This window comes from Hesperophylax consimilis, chromosome 6 (genome assembly GCF_061612785.1).
Source record: "Hesperophylax consimilis isolate HC1 chromosome 6, BYU_Hcon_1.0, whole genome shotgun sequence".
Taxonomy (NCBI): Eukaryota; Metazoa; Arthropoda; class Insecta; order Trichoptera; family Limnephilidae; genus Hesperophylax; species Hesperophylax consimilis.
In genome coordinates, this window is record NC_142841.1 from 38772631 (window position 1) to 38795762 (window position 23132).

At 34.7% G+C, this 23132-nt stretch overlaps 1 protein-coding gene across 2 annotated transcripts in view; it reads right to left on the bottom strand.

Annotated features, from left to right (window-relative positions):
- Nucleotides 1-8201: 8201 nt before the first annotated feature.
- The window catches only part of LOC149423329 (uncharacterized), a 174317-nt gene continuing 159386 nt past the window's right edge, over nucleotides 8202-23132 (bottom strand). For both annotated transcript variants that reach the window (XM_089632669.1, XM_089632670.1), the window contains 4 exons: nucleotides 22488-22742; nucleotides 21171-21352; nucleotides 19765-19973; nucleotides 8202-10736 (listed from right to left, as the gene is read on the bottom strand). In XM_089632669.1, the coding sequence (XP_089488795.1) occupies nucleotides 10603-10736; nucleotides 19765-19973; nucleotides 21171-21352; nucleotides 22488-22742 (780 nt within the window). In that variant the 3' untranslated portion in view covers nucleotides 8202-10602. The remainder of the gene's footprint in view (nucleotides 10737-19764; nucleotides 19974-21170; nucleotides 21353-22487; nucleotides 22743-23132) is intronic.

The window sequence follows — 23132 nt, forward strand, 5'->3', positions numbered from 1 at the left end:
AAAAAACTGCCATTCTAGCTATTTTTTGTTATATACCCAGTAAATTTAAGGAGCATGTGTTAAAATTGATACCCAGACATCGGATACATTTAAAGTAAGGATTGGGGTGCACCTAGGATGCATCCTTTCACCAGTGTTATTTATTATATTGTTCATGGTGAATACAAACATAATGCGAAGATTCGGTGGTTGGAAAGGTAGTATAAATATTGGTCGCCAAAAAAACTCTAATCTTCGATATGCCCTCATCGCCTCATCTGAAGAGAAAGGGAATCACCTCCTTGCTAAAATAGAGAATAAAACTCTTGATCTAGCCCTACTGATCAACAAATCCGAAAGTAAATTAATGCCGATCAAAAGGGTAAATAACACCCTTGTAAAAACAAAATTGCTCAATGCGGACGGTGAACGATTTTATATACCTAAGCTTATCTATAAATGACAAAGGACACAATGTTAAACTGAAGTTAAAAGAAAGATTTGCATGACGAAATACGCCATGAGCAAACTGCAAAAGACATGGAGAGACATGACATGAGAGGCATAACGAAGAGCACCGAGATGAGACTCGTCAATGTGCTGATTTACTCTATTTCACGTTGCATGTGGAAACATTCGAAAGTCGATATATTTTTTTAATGATATAATATTACGTAACTAGCTGAAGTAGGTATAACCGGCGTTGCTTGGAGTTGTGAATGGTTTGGAATAAGGTTTTGAGGTTGTGAATTCTACTATACCGGGTAAAAGTATTAAAAAAAATACAGTGTGTGGCAAGCCTACGCACGACGGAAGTGAAACTTTTATTATTCTTCTCTCTCTCTCTTTTCATTTCATTCTCTCTTTTTTTCTGTCTATTGACATATTTATAGGTAGCATATGATAAAAAAAATTAAAAGTTATAAAAATATGGGATTCGAACCCGGGTCCTGCATAACGAGTGTCGAACGCTCTGCCTCTAGACCGCGAGGAGAGATATTTCGCGCGGCGCGGCGTTATCGGCCTTGATTAGTAATTTTCCATGGTAGACGTTCAGCTTAATGCCACAATGCAAACCATCAGTGGGACTTTAAAATCTACTCCTCTCCCTTGGCTCCCCGTACTTGCAAACATAACCCCGCCAAACATCAGGCGAGAAATTGCAACACTGAGGGAATACAAGAAGGCGCTGCAAAAAAGCGCAATACCTCTACACGAAGATGTCGTCTCCCACCCGGCATGCCGCTTGAAGTCCCGAAAGCCCTTCTGGGCGGAAGGAGAGAGGCTCCTCCGACTACCTCTCACCCCAGAAGATAGGTGGAAACTTGAGTGGCAAACGGCCAACGTGGGAAATGCCCATCTCATACAGGACCCCACCGAGAGACAGCCTGGGTTCTCACTGCCTCGCAAAACCTGGTCCGCCATCAATAGGTTAAGGTGCTCCCATAGCCGCTGTGCCCACATGATGCACAGATGGGGCCTTAAAGAGTCGGCGATGTGTGAATGTGGTGCGGTGCAGACTACCGAACATGTGGTCAACGAATGCCCGCTCCATTCATTCCCCGGCGGGATTGATGAGGTTCACATGGCGACGCCTGAGGCCCTAAAATGGCTCGCAGATCTAGATGTCCCCCTCTGACCCCCCACCATACGAAAGAAGAAGATTAGTAATTTTAATGATTCAAAATAAAAATAATTAATCAAAATACCGAGCGACTCTACCGGCTCGATTTGTAAGCTATATTTCGAGCAAAATATCATATAGGTACCGTAAATTAAAGTAAAGGTAAATTAACAAATTTATTTATAATTTTTTACTACATTATTACAAATCGTTGATAAAAAAAAATAATTAATCAAAATACCGAGCGACTCTACCGGCTCGATTTGTAAGCTATATTTAGACCAAAATATCATATAGGTATCGTAAATTAAAGTAAAGGTAAATTAACAAATTTATGTAATTTTTAGTACATTATTACAAATCGTTGATAAATAAAAATAATTAATCAAAATACCGAGCGACTCTACCGGCTCGATTTGTAAGCTATATTTCGACCAAAATATCATATAGGTACCGTAAAGTAAATTAAATTTAAATTAACAAATTTATCTAATTTTTTACTACATTATTACAAATTGTTGATAAAAAAAAATTAAAAGTTATAAAAATATGGGATTCGAACCCGGGTCCTGCATAACGAACGTTTCGAACGCTCTGCCTCTAGACCGCGGTTATTACGTATTCGACCAAAATATCATATAGTCAAAATATCTAAAAGTCGCACCACGAGAGCATTTTATCACTTTAAAAAAAATTATTATTAAAAAAATCACAAAAAGAAAAAAAAAATTAGTTAAAGCGGGGATCGAACCTCGGTTCTTCACGACGACAATCGGGCGCTCTGCCTCTAGACCGCGAAGCTTAGTTTGGAGAGTGACCTAAAGTAGGTATATAATATTGGCTAGGCTCCTATAGCGAAATGATCACGGTTTTTCATGACGGTCATGAGTTGGTTTTACTCCGGTCCTCGAAATTGCATAACGCGCGTAAAGAAGTTTCACTTCAAAAGTTTACGTGCATCCTCAACTTCTTCTCCCATTCACTTCCACCCCTTATACCCCTTTCATTGTTCATCACATATGCCACATTTTACCACACGTAAGTATTTGATAAATTGGACCTCCATTATCAGACGTCCCCGACTTTTTAATTTATAATTATAACTTATAGCTTTTTAAAATAAAGCTTCATGTAAAAATCCACATTGTTAAAAAATTACATTATACTGACTTTAATTCGACCCAATATCTCATTCCAGTGCAGAGATAATGCCATAATTGATAAGTCTTCCTCGGTCGTCCCCGACTTTTTCTACCATTTGTACCAATCTCTAAACACTCCTATAATAAGAACGAACGAAATCGGTGTTTTTTACTCAGTGGGACACAAACAAAGAAATTTTTTTTTTACATATATGTATAGATAATTGATAGAAAACAATATGTATACAGATAGACAGCCTAGAAATGTGGCGCTGGAGAAAAATTCTCAGGATTCCATGGTGCACTAATATATCCAGTCTGGAAGAGTTAGGCATCCACAAGAGCAAGGCAAGGATCCTTGGTTTGAGTCCTAGATGTGACCATATCGTTTTCTGATTCTTTCGTTTCAAATTTTTGTTTAGGAATCACTAATATTGTCCTCAATAATTAAATATTACAATTTGAAGTTTTACTCATTTCAAGTTATTTCAAAAAATAAAAAAAATACATTTTTATTTGTATTGATAGATAGAAGATGCCTAATGCCGACCAGGTTCAGTTACAAACTTGGCTTCTTTTGCGCTGAAGAAGCTACTTTGGTATAAAAATTAAAAATGGTGTTCAATAAGTTACTGTTTTGTATAAAATAAAATATTCAACAAACAACTAATAACTCTCCACTATATACGCGCTTTTATATGAATTTGCAGCTAGTCACACCCTACATAATGACGAGAAAGGTGAATACAATACAGCTGAACACAGAAGCCGTGAACATAAGTTCCATGAAGTGCAAATCTACAATATACGCTCATCTCAGTGATTGTAAAAATGCGGTAAGTTACCACACCCACATTATATGAACTAAAAATTTCAGAGGAGTTATTTCTGAACGTATCTGACTTTCACCCTTCAAGCTGTTCTTGGCCATATTTCAAAGGAGGGAGTAAGGGGCAATGTTTAAAGGCGTAGATTCAATTCTAGATAAGCTTTGACGGAAAAGAGGATATTTTTGTTAAGATTGGGACAATCATTCAAAACTACTATTCTCCATGTATAGATAAGAGACCTTATAAATTGATTTTTTTGTATCCTACTAAACCTATAAACACATTATCTACCATAAAAAAATAAACTAAAATACCTAGGTACTAGATTCCTTGGCACAATATTTATTGTACGGTGGAACCAAACCATAGATATTTCTGTAACTACACGCGCACAGTGACTGCCTCGAATTTAATGCGCGCCATGTCACTAGCTCGTTCTATTACCAAAGCTGCGAGAGCGAGTAAGGAAACATCGCCCGTCGTCCGACGCTGCCCGTAAAGCTGCCAGTAAACACAGTACCAATCGATTAGTGCCGGCTTTTGGCGCCAACAGCGTTCACACGTTGGCCCCATTCATCATAGTTATCATAGTCAGCATCCATCATCTTCTCTAACCAAGATAATTAAGATAATGATTAAATGTGTTGTTCAAATAAAATGGCGCAACTGCGATAGTTTCCCCATCTATCTTGAACAAATGGTCAATGTAGAATTGAACCAGTGCATTGGCCCAGCATTGGTCAAACACGTTGGCACAACAAGTACTGGTAGCTTTTTACAAGCGGCAAGTCAGTTCACCAGCCATTAAGGGGAGAAAATTCGTTTTTACTGTAAAAGGGAAAATTTTAACTACATAAAGTGAGGAAATTCCGACAAAATGCGTGCGGTCACAGTGTTACCCCTTATGGTACACAAAGTTTTGCTATGCATCTCGGGCATGCTGAAGGTTAAGGGGTGAGATTTCACTGTAGATATTATGTGCTTAGTTGTAATTATAAATTATGTGTTTACTTGTTTAAATTTTATTTTTTACATTTATTTCCTTTCATTAGTTAAAATACAAGTTTGAGAAGCCATCGTGCACAAAAGTTTTGAACGGTATAATAATGGACTCGGAGGAAATATGCAACAAGTCGTCATCTTTGGGATACGAAGAATGGTTTGAGGACCGATTTTGCCTTTCTAGAGAAGAAAGGTTATTTTCAGTCTGCAAGGTATACTATCTGAGTTTTTATCCGATGTTACAATAGTAATAATCATAAGAGATGAACCAAACTTACCTAGTTGCCTTACCGCCAGCAACAAAACTTTGAAAACGATTTATTTGTAATCGAATAAAGATGTAGACCACCATTATACAATTCTAATCCACCTAAAGGTTTTACATTGGAATATTTTTATTTTTAAATCCAACACTGCCCGCCGGGGTCGACTATGTATAGATACAGTTGTGTTTGTGAAGTTACATAGGGGAAAATTACATGTATTATGTTAAAATTACAGTTCAACCTCACAGAAGAAAGAAATTACACAAATTTCCTTAAAATTACACACATCCAATTTTTAAAATATTTTATGGACTCGTGGAACATGATCTGCAAACTACCACTAAAATAAGCTAATCAAACCTCTCAACTGCACTAAAAAATACACAAAAAACATCTCATCTCTTCCAAGTCTGAATTCGACTCTAATCTTCCATATAGTTTTGAAATTTGCCCATTTAAATAAATTAGATAGATAAATTCACCTTCCCTCTCTTTTCACACTATAAAATTTTAGTAATATGTAAATGAAATCCTCAGCACAGGAGATCCCAGTGAGAATATCATTATCTCCATTTGTTTCAAAAAGAGGAAGATTAAGAAATAAGTTTTTTGTTATTATTATATAAATATGTATTATAGTCGGTCAGTTATACAGTATATGTATATATTTGAAATATATTTTAAAAAATACTTACATTTGTAAAAACCATTTTTTCGGCATATAAAGTCTTACGCACAACCAACATTCCGCCAGTACAGTGACAACTGCAGTACCGTGTTCCTTTTAAATGCAACGTTGCTACTTGGCGGAATGTTACGGAACTAACATTTAAATGGATGTTCGCCTGCTCACAGATACACAACTGCTGACCCTATACAAATGCTGATTTTGGCGCTGTTGAATAAGACTTTAGTTTTTACTGTTTCAAACACACATTTTCTGCTTTGTAGCCTCTGACACCTGGAGCACCACTGGTCTGTGAAGACAAGCTGGTGGGAATATCTTCCGGGATTGTGAACGATACAGAAAAAAAAACAACAGTCGAAATATTTACTAATGTGGAACGATACTCTCACTGGATTGAATTCGTCATCTACAATAAAAGCTCAAATAAAACATCTGCAAGCAACACATTACCAGAACTGAACAAAATGATTATTTGCTTAACGGCTTTAACTACCTCATATTTAAATAATTCGTAAAAATGTACTTCAATGTCAATAATGTAGTATGCATTTTTAATAATATCAAATATAACATTACTTTAAAAAAAATTATGATATTTTTTCTTAATTTAAACATAATATGTCTGTGTGAGATATTATGTAATTTATCAAAATACTAGCGCACACCCGTGAAAAATCAGGGGATATTATAATTGTAGAATTTCGGAAAGCTGAAAGTATTTGTGGCTCAATGACTGGAAAGGCCACAGTGAAACATTTTCCTGCTGGGGGATGTGGGCCTATAAAATACCGTGATACGCCATCTTGCAATAACATCAGCAACATTTCCAGTAAGTCCTACTCCTTAGCGTCCTAGAGTGGTCTTTATGATCCCTCGAGTCCCGGGCAATATGACCACTGACCCTAACATCATGGTCGTAGCTGATAAGAAGAGGGCGAATGGCGAGTTTCCGGCGCCATAAAACCGGATCAGCTCAGCTAAGGGAAAGTAACCCCTACATAAAAATCCCTGGAGAAGGCAATGGGAAACCACTCCAGTATCTTTTCCCAGCATATTACTATGGAAATTTTCTAGAGTGATCGCCAACGTCGGGGGGACCTGATACGGCACATAAAGAAGAAGAAAGTATTAAGAACAGTTGATAATGACACTGTGTTGAGGGTTCCATGATCAACGGCAATTCAACACACTTTAAAAAGTGTGTTGAATTAGATAAAATAAAACATAACCTAAGCAACCAACATAACCTAGTTTTTGTTTCATCACTTTTCTTGAGTTATCCGGTCACCGTGACTGCGGTACAGAATTTCCGTTAGAAAATAATGTTATCACTCCTCACAGAGAAGAGACAACTCTGAAGCGAGTGCCATAGACCAATTTTGGACAGAAACATTCACATCTCTACTAGTTGATGCTAGATTAACTAAGTCTAGTAAAAATCATGTTATCTGTCAAAAATTTGAGCTAAAGAAATACACATTAAATACAGAATAAAATGAAATATATGTAATAATTAATAAAACTAAAATAATTTTCTGTTTGTAGGTAGGTACCTATTTGGTCGCTTATCTAAACAATAAGTTCCAATTTTTAAATAGATGCGTAAATTTATCTGGGTTCAAGAGTTCTTTGTACCAGAGCTACGGACAGACACACAACCGAAAATAGTATTTTTGATTTTCATTGTACCAAATGTTATATTATGATTTTCTTGCGAGTTCCATACCAGTAATATGGGATTTTGAATGAATAAAAATTCCTGGAAGAATCCATGCCGATTTGAAAGAAAACTGTTTTCGCCAACTTATAAACTTTAATACATATGACCTTTCGACTCCTAGGCCCCAGACAGGCCAATCTTTTAAAAAAATATATTAATTTCCCTAAGTTTAACAACATATAAATAGTGAAGAAAAACATGAAAATATATAGGAGTTGGAGGTCAAAAAAAAATTTCTTCTTCATCGATCCACTCTCTTATCGAAGGTTGGATATCATCAGGGCAATCTTCACCTTTCAGACTGCAGCCCAGAACAATTCTTCCTTTGCATTCTGCTGATGCACTAATATCTGATTTCACAATAAGATTTACAGTAATTGAGTTGTTTTAAATATAAAATAAGTTAATCCTTTCTTCTCTCCAAATAAGAATCCATTGGAGCTTTAAATTGGTTTATATTAGTAGCATTGATGACATGTTGTGGAAGTTTATTCCGTGCTTCCACTACTCTATTTGTAAGGAATTATGTCCTAGGATTGGATGCAAAAAGTTTTTATTAATTTTTTTTAAGTGTCCACGTAGATTTATATTTTCTTGGACGCCAGGGCAACTATAATATCCAAATCAACTTATGAGTTTAATCAACTCACCCATTTCTCTTCCTTTGTTTAACATTGGTAATTTTAGTTCCTTGAGACTATCTTCATATTGCCGGTCTTTCAAAGCTCGTGTCTGTTTATGGACTCATGTTTAGAAACCATATTCCAGGAAAGGTCGCAAATGTGAATTATATATGATACGGTGTTAGATCAAGGAAGGTTTTCCTGGTTAAAATTGTTTTCAAATTTGCTATTTTTAGTATGACTGTATTATAACTCTGTGAGGTATGTGAAATAAAACAGTCATTTAATTTTAAAGAATATGTGTAATCAAAGAAAACATAACATAAGTTAGCGTTATAAAAATCTATCTTTATTTAAGTAAAAGAACAGAAGTGAATATATGTAGTTATAATAACTATGAAATACGTACCTAGTAATAGATAGTTAGGTGATATCCAAATAAGTGTTAATATAGTTTTTTTACAATAATTCAACTAAAATATATGAAAGGACAACAATTTAAAAAATATTAACTTTGTACAGTAAATGAATTTAACCTAATATTGCTTATAAATCCATGCAGGCTTTTATTTTCATCTGTACAATATTTACACTGACAAACATAAGTCGGCCTCTAATCAGTCTGTTCACAAACTTCCATTTCGACGGTTAAATAGGTTAATATGTTGAATATATCACCTCAACCTGCAAGCTTCTTTACCTTCCACCCACACAGATCACCTCTTCTCAATTCAATAAATACTCAATTCTTCATTATTTCAAAAAAACATTCTTTTTTATAACCATCACAGCTCGGAACAAGTTAGACAAGCTTTCTTTAATGATAATATTTAACCTGGATATTCTCAAATCATCGGTTTACTAACAGAAGTCATTAATTGCAGGAGTGCCGCCACAATCCAAAATATCATTTATCAGAGCTATTCTAGGGAAACCACTTATGAACACATTTTCTGGTAGGATGGTATAATTTACAAAAAAATCATTTTGCAAAATACAAAAAGTTTTTACGAAAATAGAATCAATTGGCTTGCGGCGTAGCATCGGCGATTAAGAAGTTAAGTGACGTTTTTGTCAAAACTGAGTAATAAGTCACAACCAACCTATTTTGCTACGCTTTATCCAGTAAATAGGTAATTATATTGAATAATACATTGTTCAGAGCTAATTGAGCAAGTACATAGTATAATACAAATAATAATTGTTAATGCAAATCACCAAAATATTTTAATGACTTTTGAAAGTGGGATAATGTGCACGTAAAATACACATAAAAATTACGCTTAAATAAATAAGACATTTTGGTGACTTCTTGGGAGACAAACAATATTACCTTTCGTTGTTACATGTTTGCAAGAAGTCACTAAGTGCAGTTTATATTATTTTTCCTATTAATTTAAAAAAATCAAAAAATTTAACTCACATAAAAGTGTAATATGTAGATGAATGAAAGTGCATTTAAAGAAAACCACTTTGTTATTATGCACATGGATATAATCCATTAAAGGTAGAATCAGCATTTTGTTAGTTAATGACTTCTGGCTGTAAGCCGATGAAATTACACAATATACGGGTGGATTCAACCGACGCCTTTCAACTCCTGATGCTACCCGATGATAGCTGTATATATTGCATCTCTATATCGTCACGCCCTTCGAATAACAGTGGCACAGATAATGATTTAAGATTCACACTGCCAAAAGCAATATGATGATTGTATTTTCAGTGTCTCACAAATAAAAAATTTAAATACATAGTTTCAGCTTTATTCAATGACCCAATGAAATATAATGATATAAGAATGAAGATTAAGCTTTAACCTCTTGCGTGTTAACAAATCTTTAACGATATTTTCAAAAAACTATTTCTCTAGTAATTCTGGGGACAGCTTATGGTAAATTATATACTATTTTCACATTTGTAAACACATTTTTTCTTGTAAGGTAATTTACAAAAACATCACTTAGCGAAAAATAACAAGTTATTACAAAAATAGAATCAGCTGGCGCATGGCGAAAAATTTAGTGTCCGGCGAGAATTTAAGGCCACTCAAAGCTGTTATTCCTGTTATCGATAAAATATCTATCGTGAAACAGTTTGTACTCTTCACTTGTAATTTTAATGTTTAGCTTAATTTTAAAACATAATTTATGACTTGTGCCACTGTTAAGGCTCAGGAATTTGATAAATAATAAGGAACTGAGTGAAACAGAGCTTAACCTTTAAAATGCCGAACTCTCGCGACTTAATACCCTCTGTAGTGTGCCGAGGGTAAAAATCCCACAAAGAGAAAGTATCGTTTTCAGAATACCATATGGATATGTCAGCGCTCAGTGGATACAATTTTTTCTTATCTAACGGGTACTTTTGGCGCTTGCGAAGTCAAAGCTAACATCACTGCAACTAGAGTTAAAACCCAACTAGCCCCACTGAGAAGGTGGTAATTTTATGCATTCCACACATTGGTATACAATTGTTATCATTGTTGGTCTACGTGCATGCACTGGAATTCTATGGATTTAATTCTACCAATGCAGGGATATAATGATTATTACACTATTGGCACTAAAATAGTTTGTAGGATATCCTCAATGGCCATAGGCTCAACACTGCTGCAGAATGTTCAACCCAAAGAGGACACCCTCTTCAAGCCGATGTTCTAACTTGGATTCCTTTAATCCATGTTGTCCGTGTTCTCATACCGCAATCGCAGTTAGGGTGGACCGTATCAGTTGTGAAGGGAAGAACGCAGAGGGACGGATCCCTCCACCCAGAAGTTGGGACGCTGCATCATGGTCTGCCATAAGGAGACCTCCTTGCCCAAGCTGTCCATCCAGGCCACTTGGCCTCCCAAGTAGGTTCCTGTAAAGAGAACAACCAATTTTTAACAACCAGCATTTACATTTTTTGTTTTGTATGACTAAATCTAACGGCTATCTATCACTATTTATTTTATTTTCATTGTTTATGCATTTAAGTTTACAAGTGACTAATTTATTATAACTTACATAACTAAATAACTAACTAACTAACCATCACGCCGCCATGTAGGCAGAGAGGGCAGACCGCCAAACAACTCGGTCTTGGCACACACTTCTTGCCTCATTCACATTCATACATCGTCTCATACATACTCTTCTATTATTCTGACTCTTGACATGGCCCGACTCAAGTATCTGATTCACTTGATCGTGCCATTTCTTCCTCGGGTGTCCCCGACTTCTGCTACCAATCGCATTCGCATCATATATTCTCCTTACACTCCTTTCTTCGCTCATTCGCTCTACAGAGAGATTGATCTACTTGAGATTGTAAATATACCCTCAGGTGTGCCCCAAGGATCCCACCTGGGACCGTTACTGTTTACAATTTTCATCAACGACATTATAAAATGCTTTAATTATGCAAATGTTCTACTTTTCGCTGATGATATGAAAATATTCCTGCCTATTAATTCTATAATTGACTGCTTTAAACTACAAGAAGATCTGTATAGGCTTAATGATTATTGTATCCGCAATCGTCTCAACATGAACACTTCTAAATGTTATGTAATTACCTTCACTAGAAATAAAATTAAGTTTGACCATAATTATCATATAGCTGGCCAACTACTCAAAAAAGTTACACAAGTACAAGTACTTGTTGGTAAGTTATACAACATTACCAACAAGTCTAGTGTTGACGTATTTCTATGTCTACATAAAATTATTAAAAATTACCTAACAAAACAATAGTAAACTAAGTTTAAAGTGCTCTTTTCTTCTAAATCGTAGACCGCGCGTTTAACCAGATAATTTTTATTAAGTGGAGTGGCTTGTTTTAGTGTTTTTTTTACCTACTTTCCAAAACTGCCACGAAGTGTCAAACTCTACCTACTGGAAAAAAAATCAACATTATTTTTCTCTTATTCCGCTTCACGTGACGCAATAGTGAATACCGATTACTATCTTATCCACTTAAAAATAACTCGTTGTACGTAAAGATCGCATAAAATAACATAATCATGAATACAAAGTGCATTGTATGCGAAAAAAACATTGACACTCCGTCAGATTTTATATGCTGTAGTGTCTGTGAAATGAACTACCATCTTGGCTGTGCGGATATTACTGAAACCTCACGCCGTAGTGCAAGAAGTTTACAATGGAAATGCAAGAAATGTAATAGTAAAAATGCTAAAAATACCAAACCAAAACAGACTAATAACGACATACTATTGAACAACGAGCAAGAACCGCCATCTATCATCAAACAAGCAAAACAGTCTACTCAACTGCCGAAATCTGCAAACCAACCAAACGACACGGACAACTTAACAACCACAAATATAGATGGCGCTAATGGTCCTTTAACTTCTCAACTGTTTATTAAAGAGCTGACTGATTTCAAAACATCCATTATGAAATTCGTGGAAGACAAATTTGATTCATATGTACGCAAATATGAAGCTCTCATCTCACAAAATAACGAAATAATAAAATCTATCCAATTTATGTCAGATCAGCAAGATGACCTAAGAAAACGTATAAATGTTATCGAAAAAACTCAAGAAATAGCCAATGAGGAATTAATTACACAAAAAAATCATAATAATATGCTACTAAGTACTATCTCTAAACAAGATGAAAAAATCGATAAATTGGAGTATTTAAGCCAAATCTGTAATATCGAGATAAGAGGTGTTCCGGAGTCCGACATTGAAAATAATGCAGAAGTACTCAAAAAAATTTCTAAAATTATCAACTACGAAAATACCGGCGTGCATTCTGTATTTACAAAAATCTACAGGCTGGGACCGAAGTTCTCCGACAAAAATCCAAGACCTATCGTAGCGACGTTCAACACCACAACATCGCGGGATGACTTCCTATCCAAATTCAAAACTTACAAAAAATCCACAACCACTATGACAAATAAAATAAATACAAGGGATCTAGGATTATCACAAGCCGCCAAACACATCTATGTATCCGATCAATTAACTCAAAAAGGAAAATTTTTGCTATCTCAAACAAAAAATTTTGCCAGAGACAATAATTACAAACACTCTTGGTCCACCGGAGGGCGCATTCTTTTGAGACAAACGGATACTTCCAAGATAATTTCTATAAATAATATTGCTGATCTGGACCGTGTTAAACGTCAATTACTGTGACTGACGATACAAGCTACTATGCTGCTATATCACTCCATTATACCAGACATTCATGATTGTATTATAAAATGCTTCTACCCGATATTCTATTATACTCAATGTGTATTCTTACTTTCCCTAATGGCTATTAGTATGTCTTCTAATATTATATTACATTGCTTTCGAACATATATATATATATATATATATATATCTCATCTATTGCGAAAATACATAAAGACATTTCAATAGCATTTAAAACTCATAAACAATCTTATTGCAAAATCATATGCATCTTTTCATTCGCATTGTGGTATGTTTCGCTTGTTAATTTAGTTGCATCCTCGATGATAAATTATTTTCCTCACCAAACTAGGTCCAACTAAAACAAAAATATTTACCTTACTATTATTCAGTATATTGTTTATATATATTTTAATATTGTTAATTCTGTAAACATAACTTTTTTCTCTGATTCTTCCATGAGCCATACCACGAATTTCGACAAACTAACACATTCTCAAAATAGTGTACTCTCCTTCTTCTTAGTATTATTATTATTTAAATCGATTGTTTTTTGTTTTTGTTTTATGAATCACACCACCACCAGGATACCCTACATGAGATATAATGTATTTTTCTTTAATCTATCAAGCTCATCCATTTTTAACACAATTAGTGAGTTTATATTATGTAATCCCATTCTTACAGAAAAACTATATCTAACCAATATAAAACATATTTTCATCCAGCTTACTTATGTTGTAATTAGTATATATAACATCACTAGTGCTCTACTTATCACCAACAATTTTTTTTTTTTTTGTAACTTTTAACAAAAAGAAATTGAAGTATATTTACTTTAAATATTTCCATCAATATACTAACTATTCTAATTATTGCTCTCCTAGCTCTATCATAAAAACAACTAAAATATGTATTAAATATCTTATCTAACAGCTAAACCATTCTGAAACACACACAATTACTACCATCCTTATTCCAATCTCAAGTCTTTTAATATCTTTTGAGAATCAAGTATATAATCTAATTATCACTACTTTCCTGGCAACTTTTTATATGAGTCATAGCAATAATAATTATATGTGTACTCAATATAAATTCTTACACTCCGAACTAGATTCCTCTGCTTCTATCATAATAACCTTAAAAAATGTCTTATTTCATATTGTATTGCTCAATATTATCACCATAAAAAAAAATAAGAAAACAATTTTTGTCATAAAAAATGAGTGATATAGTGAATAAACAACTATGTACAAGTAGGCATGTGTATATGTGTGTATGTATGTATGCATACATATATATATATGTGTTTGTATGTATGTATACATATATATTTGTATATCTTTGTATGAATATGTATGCATCTATAAATATGAATAAGTGTGTGTGTGGATGTATGCGTGTACACGCGTATTTACGCGCTCATACATGCATGTACACTTACACAACCAGAAAAGAGAGTTATGTATTTGATCCTTTCCTGCATAATAGCATGTCTTAGACTTCTAAATTTTTTATTTTTTTGTTTTTCTTTTATTTTTATATCTTCTTTATTCTTTTTATTTTCCTTTTTTTTTGTCTTCTGCTTTCTACTTTAACATTTTTATATTTTCTATTTCCATTATAATTCATTCTAATATAATCTTTCATACTTTAAACATGTATAAATATTTAATTCATATGTTAACACTAGACCTCACATACTAACTATATACCATTGGTCGCCACGAGACAGGCAGTCGCCTAGTGTGGTGATTTAATGTATCACATGTAAGAAAATGTATTATTGTATTATCATGTATTCTATAAATAAAAATAAAATAAAATTCGTGATCTAGGTGTTATACTTGACAGTAAACTTACATTTGAGGCTCATATTGATATGATTGTTAAGAAAGCCCTTAGAATGCTAGGATTCTTATTCCGTATTGGAAAAGAATTTAATAATATCATAACACTTAAAATATTGTATTTTTCTTATGTTCGCAGTCATCTTGAATTCGCTTCTCCCATATGGAATCCTCAATATAATATTTACATAAATCGCATTGAAGCCATCCAAAGAAAATTTGTCCATCATTTAAATTTCAAACTAAATTCAAACCTTGACGTAAACAGCTCGATGGACCTTTATGGACTTAAGCCATTAAAAACTAGAAGAGACTCCGCAGATATAATATATCTCCATAAAATTATCAATGGCTTTATTGATTGTTCTCCCCTTCTGTCTGAAATTAATTTTAGAGTCCCGAGCGTTAGAACTAGAGAAAAATCACTTTTTCATCTCCATAAATGTTCTACTAATATAAGACAAAATGCGTTTATATTCAGAGCCTGTAGTATATTTAATAAGAATTTTAATGATATGGACATATTCTCAAGTAATTTAGGAACCTTTAAAAGATATGTAATAACTAACATTAAATAATTTTAAATATTCTACTTGAAGTTATCATGTTAGTGCTTTGAATCCTTTCCAGTTACTTACCTTCCAATTTATACTCATGTGTTCAATTTAGTTGTAGGTATACATTTATTATATTGTTATTATTGCTATTGTGTAGTGTTATTGATTGCTGCTGTGTTGAAATTTTACAATACATTTTGCTTTGAATTTTAGTTGGTTATTAGTATATCAGTTAAATTTAAATTTTTGAAATTTAGCTGGTTATTAGTATATTATTTGTGTTCCTAGATCTGTTATTATTTTTTATTTATTATTTACAATTTTGTATTTTTTGTAAATTTCTCAGGCCACGGGTACAGAACCCTTAGTTTCTTGTTTTAATATTTTTTATTATTATTATAATTTTAAGTGAAAATCTGTTATTGGATTTTATCTTTATTATTTAGTTTATTCTTATATATGTAAATAATCTGTTGATTTTCCCAAATAAATAAAATAAAAAATAAAATAAAATACATGCCCAAACCATCTAAGTGTCCCTTTCTTAATCTTACTCATTACTCTTACATCAGCCTTGCATTCTTTGCGGATCTCCACATTTCTCACACAAACATATATGATTTTACCAAACATACACCTCGAGGATCTCATTTCAACAGTCTACTTTCATCCTTTCTCTGCCAGTTCCATGCCTCACTTTCATACATCAAGGTAGGTACCAGCACTCCATTGTGGACTGCTAACTTCGCTTCTTTGGACAATTTTTTGTAAGCGCCAACTGCGTTCAGTTCTCCATTAATGGAGTTACCTGCATTTACCCTTCTTTCAATATCTCTGTCAGCCTTCCCATCTCTCGTAAACATACTTCCTAAATACACAAACTCATCCACCTGCTCTAAATATTCCCCATTCACAACTATATTGCACACTGTTTTCGTACTCTCTCTTTCAAACATCATTACTTTAGACTTACTTACATTTATCATTAACTCATTCTTCATACATAATTCCTTCATCCTAGACACGAGAGACTGTAGATCTTCCATAACATTACAGCAGGCAACATACTTCATATTACTCAAATTCGCGCCAAATCTCTCCAAACCTCTTTTAATTCTTGCATACAATTATCCATGTATAGATTGAATAACTACAGTAACATTATGCAGCCTTTTTTAACACGTTTTGTGATATCAAACCACTCCGTAAAGCCACCATTCACCCTAACACATGCAACGCTTCCCTCATACAGAGATGCCTGAGTCAGATTCGTATTCACTCCATACTTGGACAACACCTTCCATAGCTTTTTCCTGTCGACTCGGTCATATTCATAGGCCAGAAACTTCTCAGTGAGCATAAGCAATGAGAATATCTGGTCCATGCACCCCCTTTCACTCTTAAAAGTACCTTGCACATCCCATATTTAATCCTTTGTTTCCTTTCAATCAAAATTCTACCGTACAGCTTGCCAACTGAACTTAGCAGGCTAATAGCCCTATGATTCCCACGTTCCATACGTGACCCTATACCTTTGTATAACGGCATGATCACAGCCCTTCTCCATTGGTTAAAAAGATTACACAACCATGTGAGAATTATATGGCTATCTCCTTTAAAATATTCAGCAGCAATATTGTTGAAACTGACGGCCTTACCATTCTTCATACATTTAATTGATCTTTTTATCTCATCCATGCTTATTTCGGTAACATTCACTCCATTATTATTCATATCTGATTCGCCGCTGGAATCACTGTCACTCAGGTGGCTTTCGAAGACTTCCTCAGAATACTTCATCCATCTCTCTTTTATTTCTTCTGCATTCTTCAACATTTTGCCATCTTTCGATTTTATCAATTTCGTGTTTCCGTTTTCTGGACTTGCATTTTCTTTTGTTTGATGTAGTTCTTCCAAAATTGTATAGATTTTTTTAATATATTATTATTATTGATTTGAGTCAATTTTTTTAGTACTATCAATGTCCATACTCAAACTTAAATACCAGTATTTTATTTTTTTTAATGTTGGTTTTCATAGTTAAATTAATTCTCCAAGTTAAAATTTTTTTAAATCCACCAAAACGACCATAACTCAAGTGGGAAGAGGTAGATGGGTGCGTGATGTCGTCTGTGCTCTGTAAGTCTACCGTGATTAGTACTTGGTAGGCATTTTGTATGGAGATTTTCTTTATTCTTCATTAAGGAATTCCAGTAATTTTTTTATCAATGTCAACCGTCTAAACAAATTGAGGGTTTTTTCTATTTTTTAATATTTGAAATTAATTTTTTATCTTAAAATTTGTTATTTATGCCAAAAATCGCAGGACATTGGGGTTCACACAATATTATCCATATACCTAAGTAGCTCATAGGCTAACACTTGCTGCAGTTCGAGGTGTGCTCGCCAGCGGGGTTAAACCACTGCTATTATGTAAATTTGAAATGAGTTCCTGCTTATTCATTTTTACAAAAACGTTAATTTTGGGAGTAAGTGATTTTAGTCGCGGTCGCACTTTCCATTTGAGTTGTGTTGTGAGCTTCAATATTACCGTTTTAAATTTAACAAAACCTTCTAAAATGTCATGAGATAATGATAATTATTATTTGTACCGGTGTTTAAAAAATACAAGCGCAATACAAAGCAATTTATCGATGTTCCAGGTAGTTTTTATGCAAAAAATGTTAGGTGAGACTGTTCTCTGACATGTATATAAAATGACATTATATTAACATATTCTACAATAATTGTGTGTATTAATGGACGCTTATGAAGATCACAGTAGCAACCATGGATAATACTAAAAACACAACCACATATCATTAAAATACAAAACTACACAACACAAAACTGTATGGCAACCTTTCCCTCTTATTCGCAAAGAACGCCATCTAAAGCAGGGTACTCACCTAACCGTGTAACATGTAACGTATCTGATACTGTATCAAGTGATCACGTAGGCGCGAGCCTACTGCGAGCCGCTCGCGGGTGAAGCGCAGTGTGCCCGCAGCGAGCCGCCGACGGCGGTTTCACTGCGAGCACACTGCGAGCACTAAAGGCGGATCCGGGAGCTCGTAGCTGGATACGCGGTTACCGTGGATGAGCCGTACCCACTTGCAGATTGATACAGTATCAGTTACATTACATGCTACACTCTTGGTGAGTACCCTGCTTAACAGAAAGAGATACATAGAGATGTTTAGTTATTATATTGCACAAACTTAACACGAAGTACATTGGACGGTTCGACAAATCCTGGCAGTGTTTGTAGAGTATAGGTTTTAAATCAAATTTTAACGATTTATTTAATTCTGAGAGTAAAAATATAGAATTATATATGTATATGGAACTGGTGTGTTTTGATCTTCATGAAGATATTTTTCAAAAGGTAAATATTTTTACTCAAATTCCTTATTGGTGTGGATTTTATAGTTCTCGGCAGGGCATTATTATATGTTATCCCTTTGTTAACTGTTTTTCGTATTGGCTTTGTCCTTTTTTTGGTAGTCTGATTTCATTGCACGTCTTTCTGTTATGCCTGTCTTATATTTTATCATCGCGTTCGTGGACATTGCAGTGCAAATTTGAAACAGACAAAGCAGAAGTGGAGAATCTACTATCTATTTTAACCACTCGGAACATTAGAACGTCAAAAGACGTAAATATGATAATAGCGGTCAAGACATTAGTACGTCTTTTCACGTAAGCGCGCGAGATTTTACAAAAATCGATTTATTTCCATCACTAGTATACGGATTGCCATGATTTAAAAAACAGAGTATCGATAATGAATAACGCTACGCGTCTGCATTCAAAAATATCTATGGAATCTAGAGGTGCTTTATCTGAGTCGATTGAATCTGTCAGCTTGTTCGTTCGTAATTTATTGCGTTTTTAAATAATTTATTAAAAATATTTTAGTTTGGACGGTTAATATTTTGAGGTGACCAATAGTTTTTAATTATATTTCTTCAATATATAAAGTGTTATTTCTTTATGAAACTCAGAAAAAAGTACATTTTTCACAGCTTTGAAATAATGGTCAGCGATTTTTACATATTTTTGAAGTTTTCAGAAAATGTATATTTAGAAACGCAAATATTTACGTATAACAAAACAATACGATAGTGAATTTCATAATCTTTCCAAAACATTTTTTAGAATGAGGCTACGTTTCCCAAGACGTGAGTTATGATGCTTTTAGCAAAAGTCGTAAATAACACAAAAATTATCACCTTTTGACAGATTTCAAAGGAACACATAGCATACAAATGCCTTTGTCTGAGAGGTTAATAAAACAAGTAGAAGTTGTTGATTACCAGTCCCTAGAGAGAAGCGCACTCCGCCCATGAAGTCGTTGGAGCTGATGAGGTCTCGGTCCCAGACGGATAGCTCTAGCGCCCTCTGGCCCAGGTCCTGCAGCGTCAGGCCTCGGTAGGTGAAGCAGTGCTCCCATCGCGGGCTCAGGGTCCTCCGAGCAACCCCAGTCTTCTGCTTCACACCCCGCCCCCTCTCGGGTAGCAAATAACTGGAAAGCAGTTAAGACTCAATTACAACCCGCCAAGGAGATGTACATATTTACCATAATCATTTTACTAAAAAAATTAACGCAGAGCAATACACAAGTGATTTTAGAACAAATTATAGTAATTTCAAATGTGAGGTTATGTTTGACTTCGTTCCTTCCATTTTGATTTAACACTTAATAAGATAAAAAATATTATATACAACACATGGTGTCTGGGAACTCGTAGTACAAGCATGACTGGCGAATCTACATCACATTCATAGAGAACCTAAAAAACTTTTTTTTTTTCAATCTGAGCATTTTGATTTTTTTTTACAGTTAAAAAAACTTTTGCAGCTGGGCCTGCGCTTTGATGCATTTTAAAAAACATTAAATGGCTGATATTAACCACCCTATGACTGATTTTGCCGCAGAATTGCAGCAACATTTACTTATTTACTGAGAGGAAGCTACAAGCCAAAAATGTGTTACGCCAATCATTAAATGAGTTAATATCTAATTGAAAAAGAAAACAACCTTGGTAGGATTTAATTATTTTGAGGACCGCGTAGTCTTCGACGGAAAAATCAGAAACACATGTGAGAAAGAACACCAACAACATCATTAATAAATAAGTTAAAAAGAGGCAGAATTAGATAAGCTCCTTGGGGCACGCTATACGTTACATCAATATTAATATGTAGATTCAAAGTTATTTATTGTCACTCTTTGTTTCTTTTCTCTCAAGTAAGAATTAAAGAACGATAATAATGGATCTCTTATACCGATGGCATGCAGTTTGGCCATAAGGATTGAGTGGTTAACTTTATCAAAGGCTTTAGAAAAGTCAATGTAAAGAATATCTACCTGAGAGTTGAAAATTTTTGAAAACAGGAGTGATTTACTTTGTAACGATAGACTCTAAAATTTTGGGAATATGAGAGAATATAATCGATATTGGTCTGAAGTTTCCAATGTTTGACTTGTTTCGTGATTCGAAAATAGATCTGATATAAGAATCAGGAAATATGCCAGACGAAAGAGATAAGTAATATTAGTTTAGATAAAACATGTTTAATAAGATGCAGAGAGCTAAAGTGACTGGCCCTCACTTAAAATAGGTAATATTGGAAAGACATTGGCCTGTACCTAGCAATGGGTAGGACAGGACTTTAGAAGGAGAAGAAAAGTATTAGTGGAATCAAGTCGTAAACTGACCTTTTACAGAAGACATCACAAAGTCCATTGGGTTTGGTGGCACTTAGATTCTTAGCTTCTTTCACCAGCACGTGTAGGGTTCCTTTGGTTCTCGTACTCAAGGTAATCCCCTCGGGAACCTCGAATTTGAGGCCGACTATCATATCGCCCTTGCTCCCTTGCTGCTCTTCAAATTGCTCTGTCTGTAATGGAACATCAGTGGCATCAGTCATGGGAAAATTAACATATACGCCGCTATGAATATACGCCTCTATGAATATACACACATATTAAAAAGTGCCTCCAGCACTATGCGCCTATATATAATGCATTTGACTTTATCGGCTGTATACTACGTAAATACGTGAAGAATTTAGCAGATAAGTGAACCAAAAAATAGTGGAAACCTTCATCTTACTGACATCTGGCATATTCTTATTTGTTTATATAAAACAGTTTGAAGACGATCATGGTGTAACAATATGGTAGTGAGTGTGAGCGCCGCTGACTTGAGGCATGATTTTTTGTTATGTCTCACTGTTTATAATATTATAGCCGTATCCTGCGACTTATTGTTTAATTATGTATTTCAATGCAATCAAGGAGAATTGAACTAATGAACTTTTTAAGAAAAGCAATTCATAATTTTGTCAAGAACTAAGAATGTTATGGGAGTTTTAAAATATGAGTGATTGTCAAAAATTGCGTACAAGTGATACTGTATGTACCTACATCAAGAATGAGGTGAACAGGCTAATGCAACATTATATGTAAGGAGAACTGTTGGAGAAATTTGTAGTTGAACTATCACAAGACTGCACTATATAAATTCAATGTTATTATTAAGATATTAACAAAAGAGAATAAAACACAAAAGTGTAATTAAAGCAAGTTGTGTTTTTGAGATGGTAAACGGATAAAAAAGAACAGTGCCAGAGCAGAACATGATAAAATAATAGGTTAGGTTAGATTTTTTCTTAACTTTTCTTCAATGCTTGGTGGTCTGAAGACGACTCAATGAAAAACATCAAAATTACTGGTAAAATTCGGCTCTGTGGCGCCGATTGCACCAAATTAATATGGATATTCATAGGTTTGGTTGGATTAGTTTTGTTTGTTATCTTCACTTTTCTTCAATGTTCTGTTTTTTCATGTTCACCGTTTGAGAGACATAATACCCCTTCCTGCAGACTATACCCCTTGGGGGTGGGGTGGTGCAATCTGTAGTCTAATGGGGTCGGGGTTACGTTTTCTACACCTTCTTGACAGACTGTACATAATTTGTGCATATTGAGAAAAGAAATCCTTAATAGAAAAGGTATCATTTTTGAGACATACCCTCTCCTGCAGGTTGTACCACTTGGGGGTGGGGTCGTCGAACACCTTGTCCTGCAGGGGCAGCACCACCTCCCCCAGGAAGTGGTTCCGGCCGAACATGTCGGCATGCCACACGGACAGCCAGAGCGCACGACCGGGCAGTGCGCTTAGAGGCTGTGTGAAGCGGAGGCATTCATCGAATGAGGGCTTCAGCGTGTGCTTTCGCACCTTGGTCTTGCGCTTGCCACCCTTGGACTTGTCGGGCAGCAGGTAAACCTAGAATCAATTCACACAGTATTTATATTACAATGGCCAACAATGCTACCCACAAGGTCACAGATAATACATATTATATTCAAAGGGAGGTATGTAGGTAATGGAGCGATGTGAATACCATGAGAGTTAATTGTTACCAACCATCTGCAGCCAGCGGGACTATGATATCTCCAATTGAGATGGAAAGACCTGGCTATTCACCAACACAATCCCAACTAGCAAATAAATAATAAGGCCATCAAAAGGGAAAAATAAAGTTTACGAAATCTTTTGTGACCAAAGAGACTCAGATATTTTCATTAGTGTGCAAATATTGCTTGATACTTGTCTTGTTCAAACATGTCTAGCTAGTTCATCACCTCCGGGCCGCTTAAGGCCATTTCAGGGCAA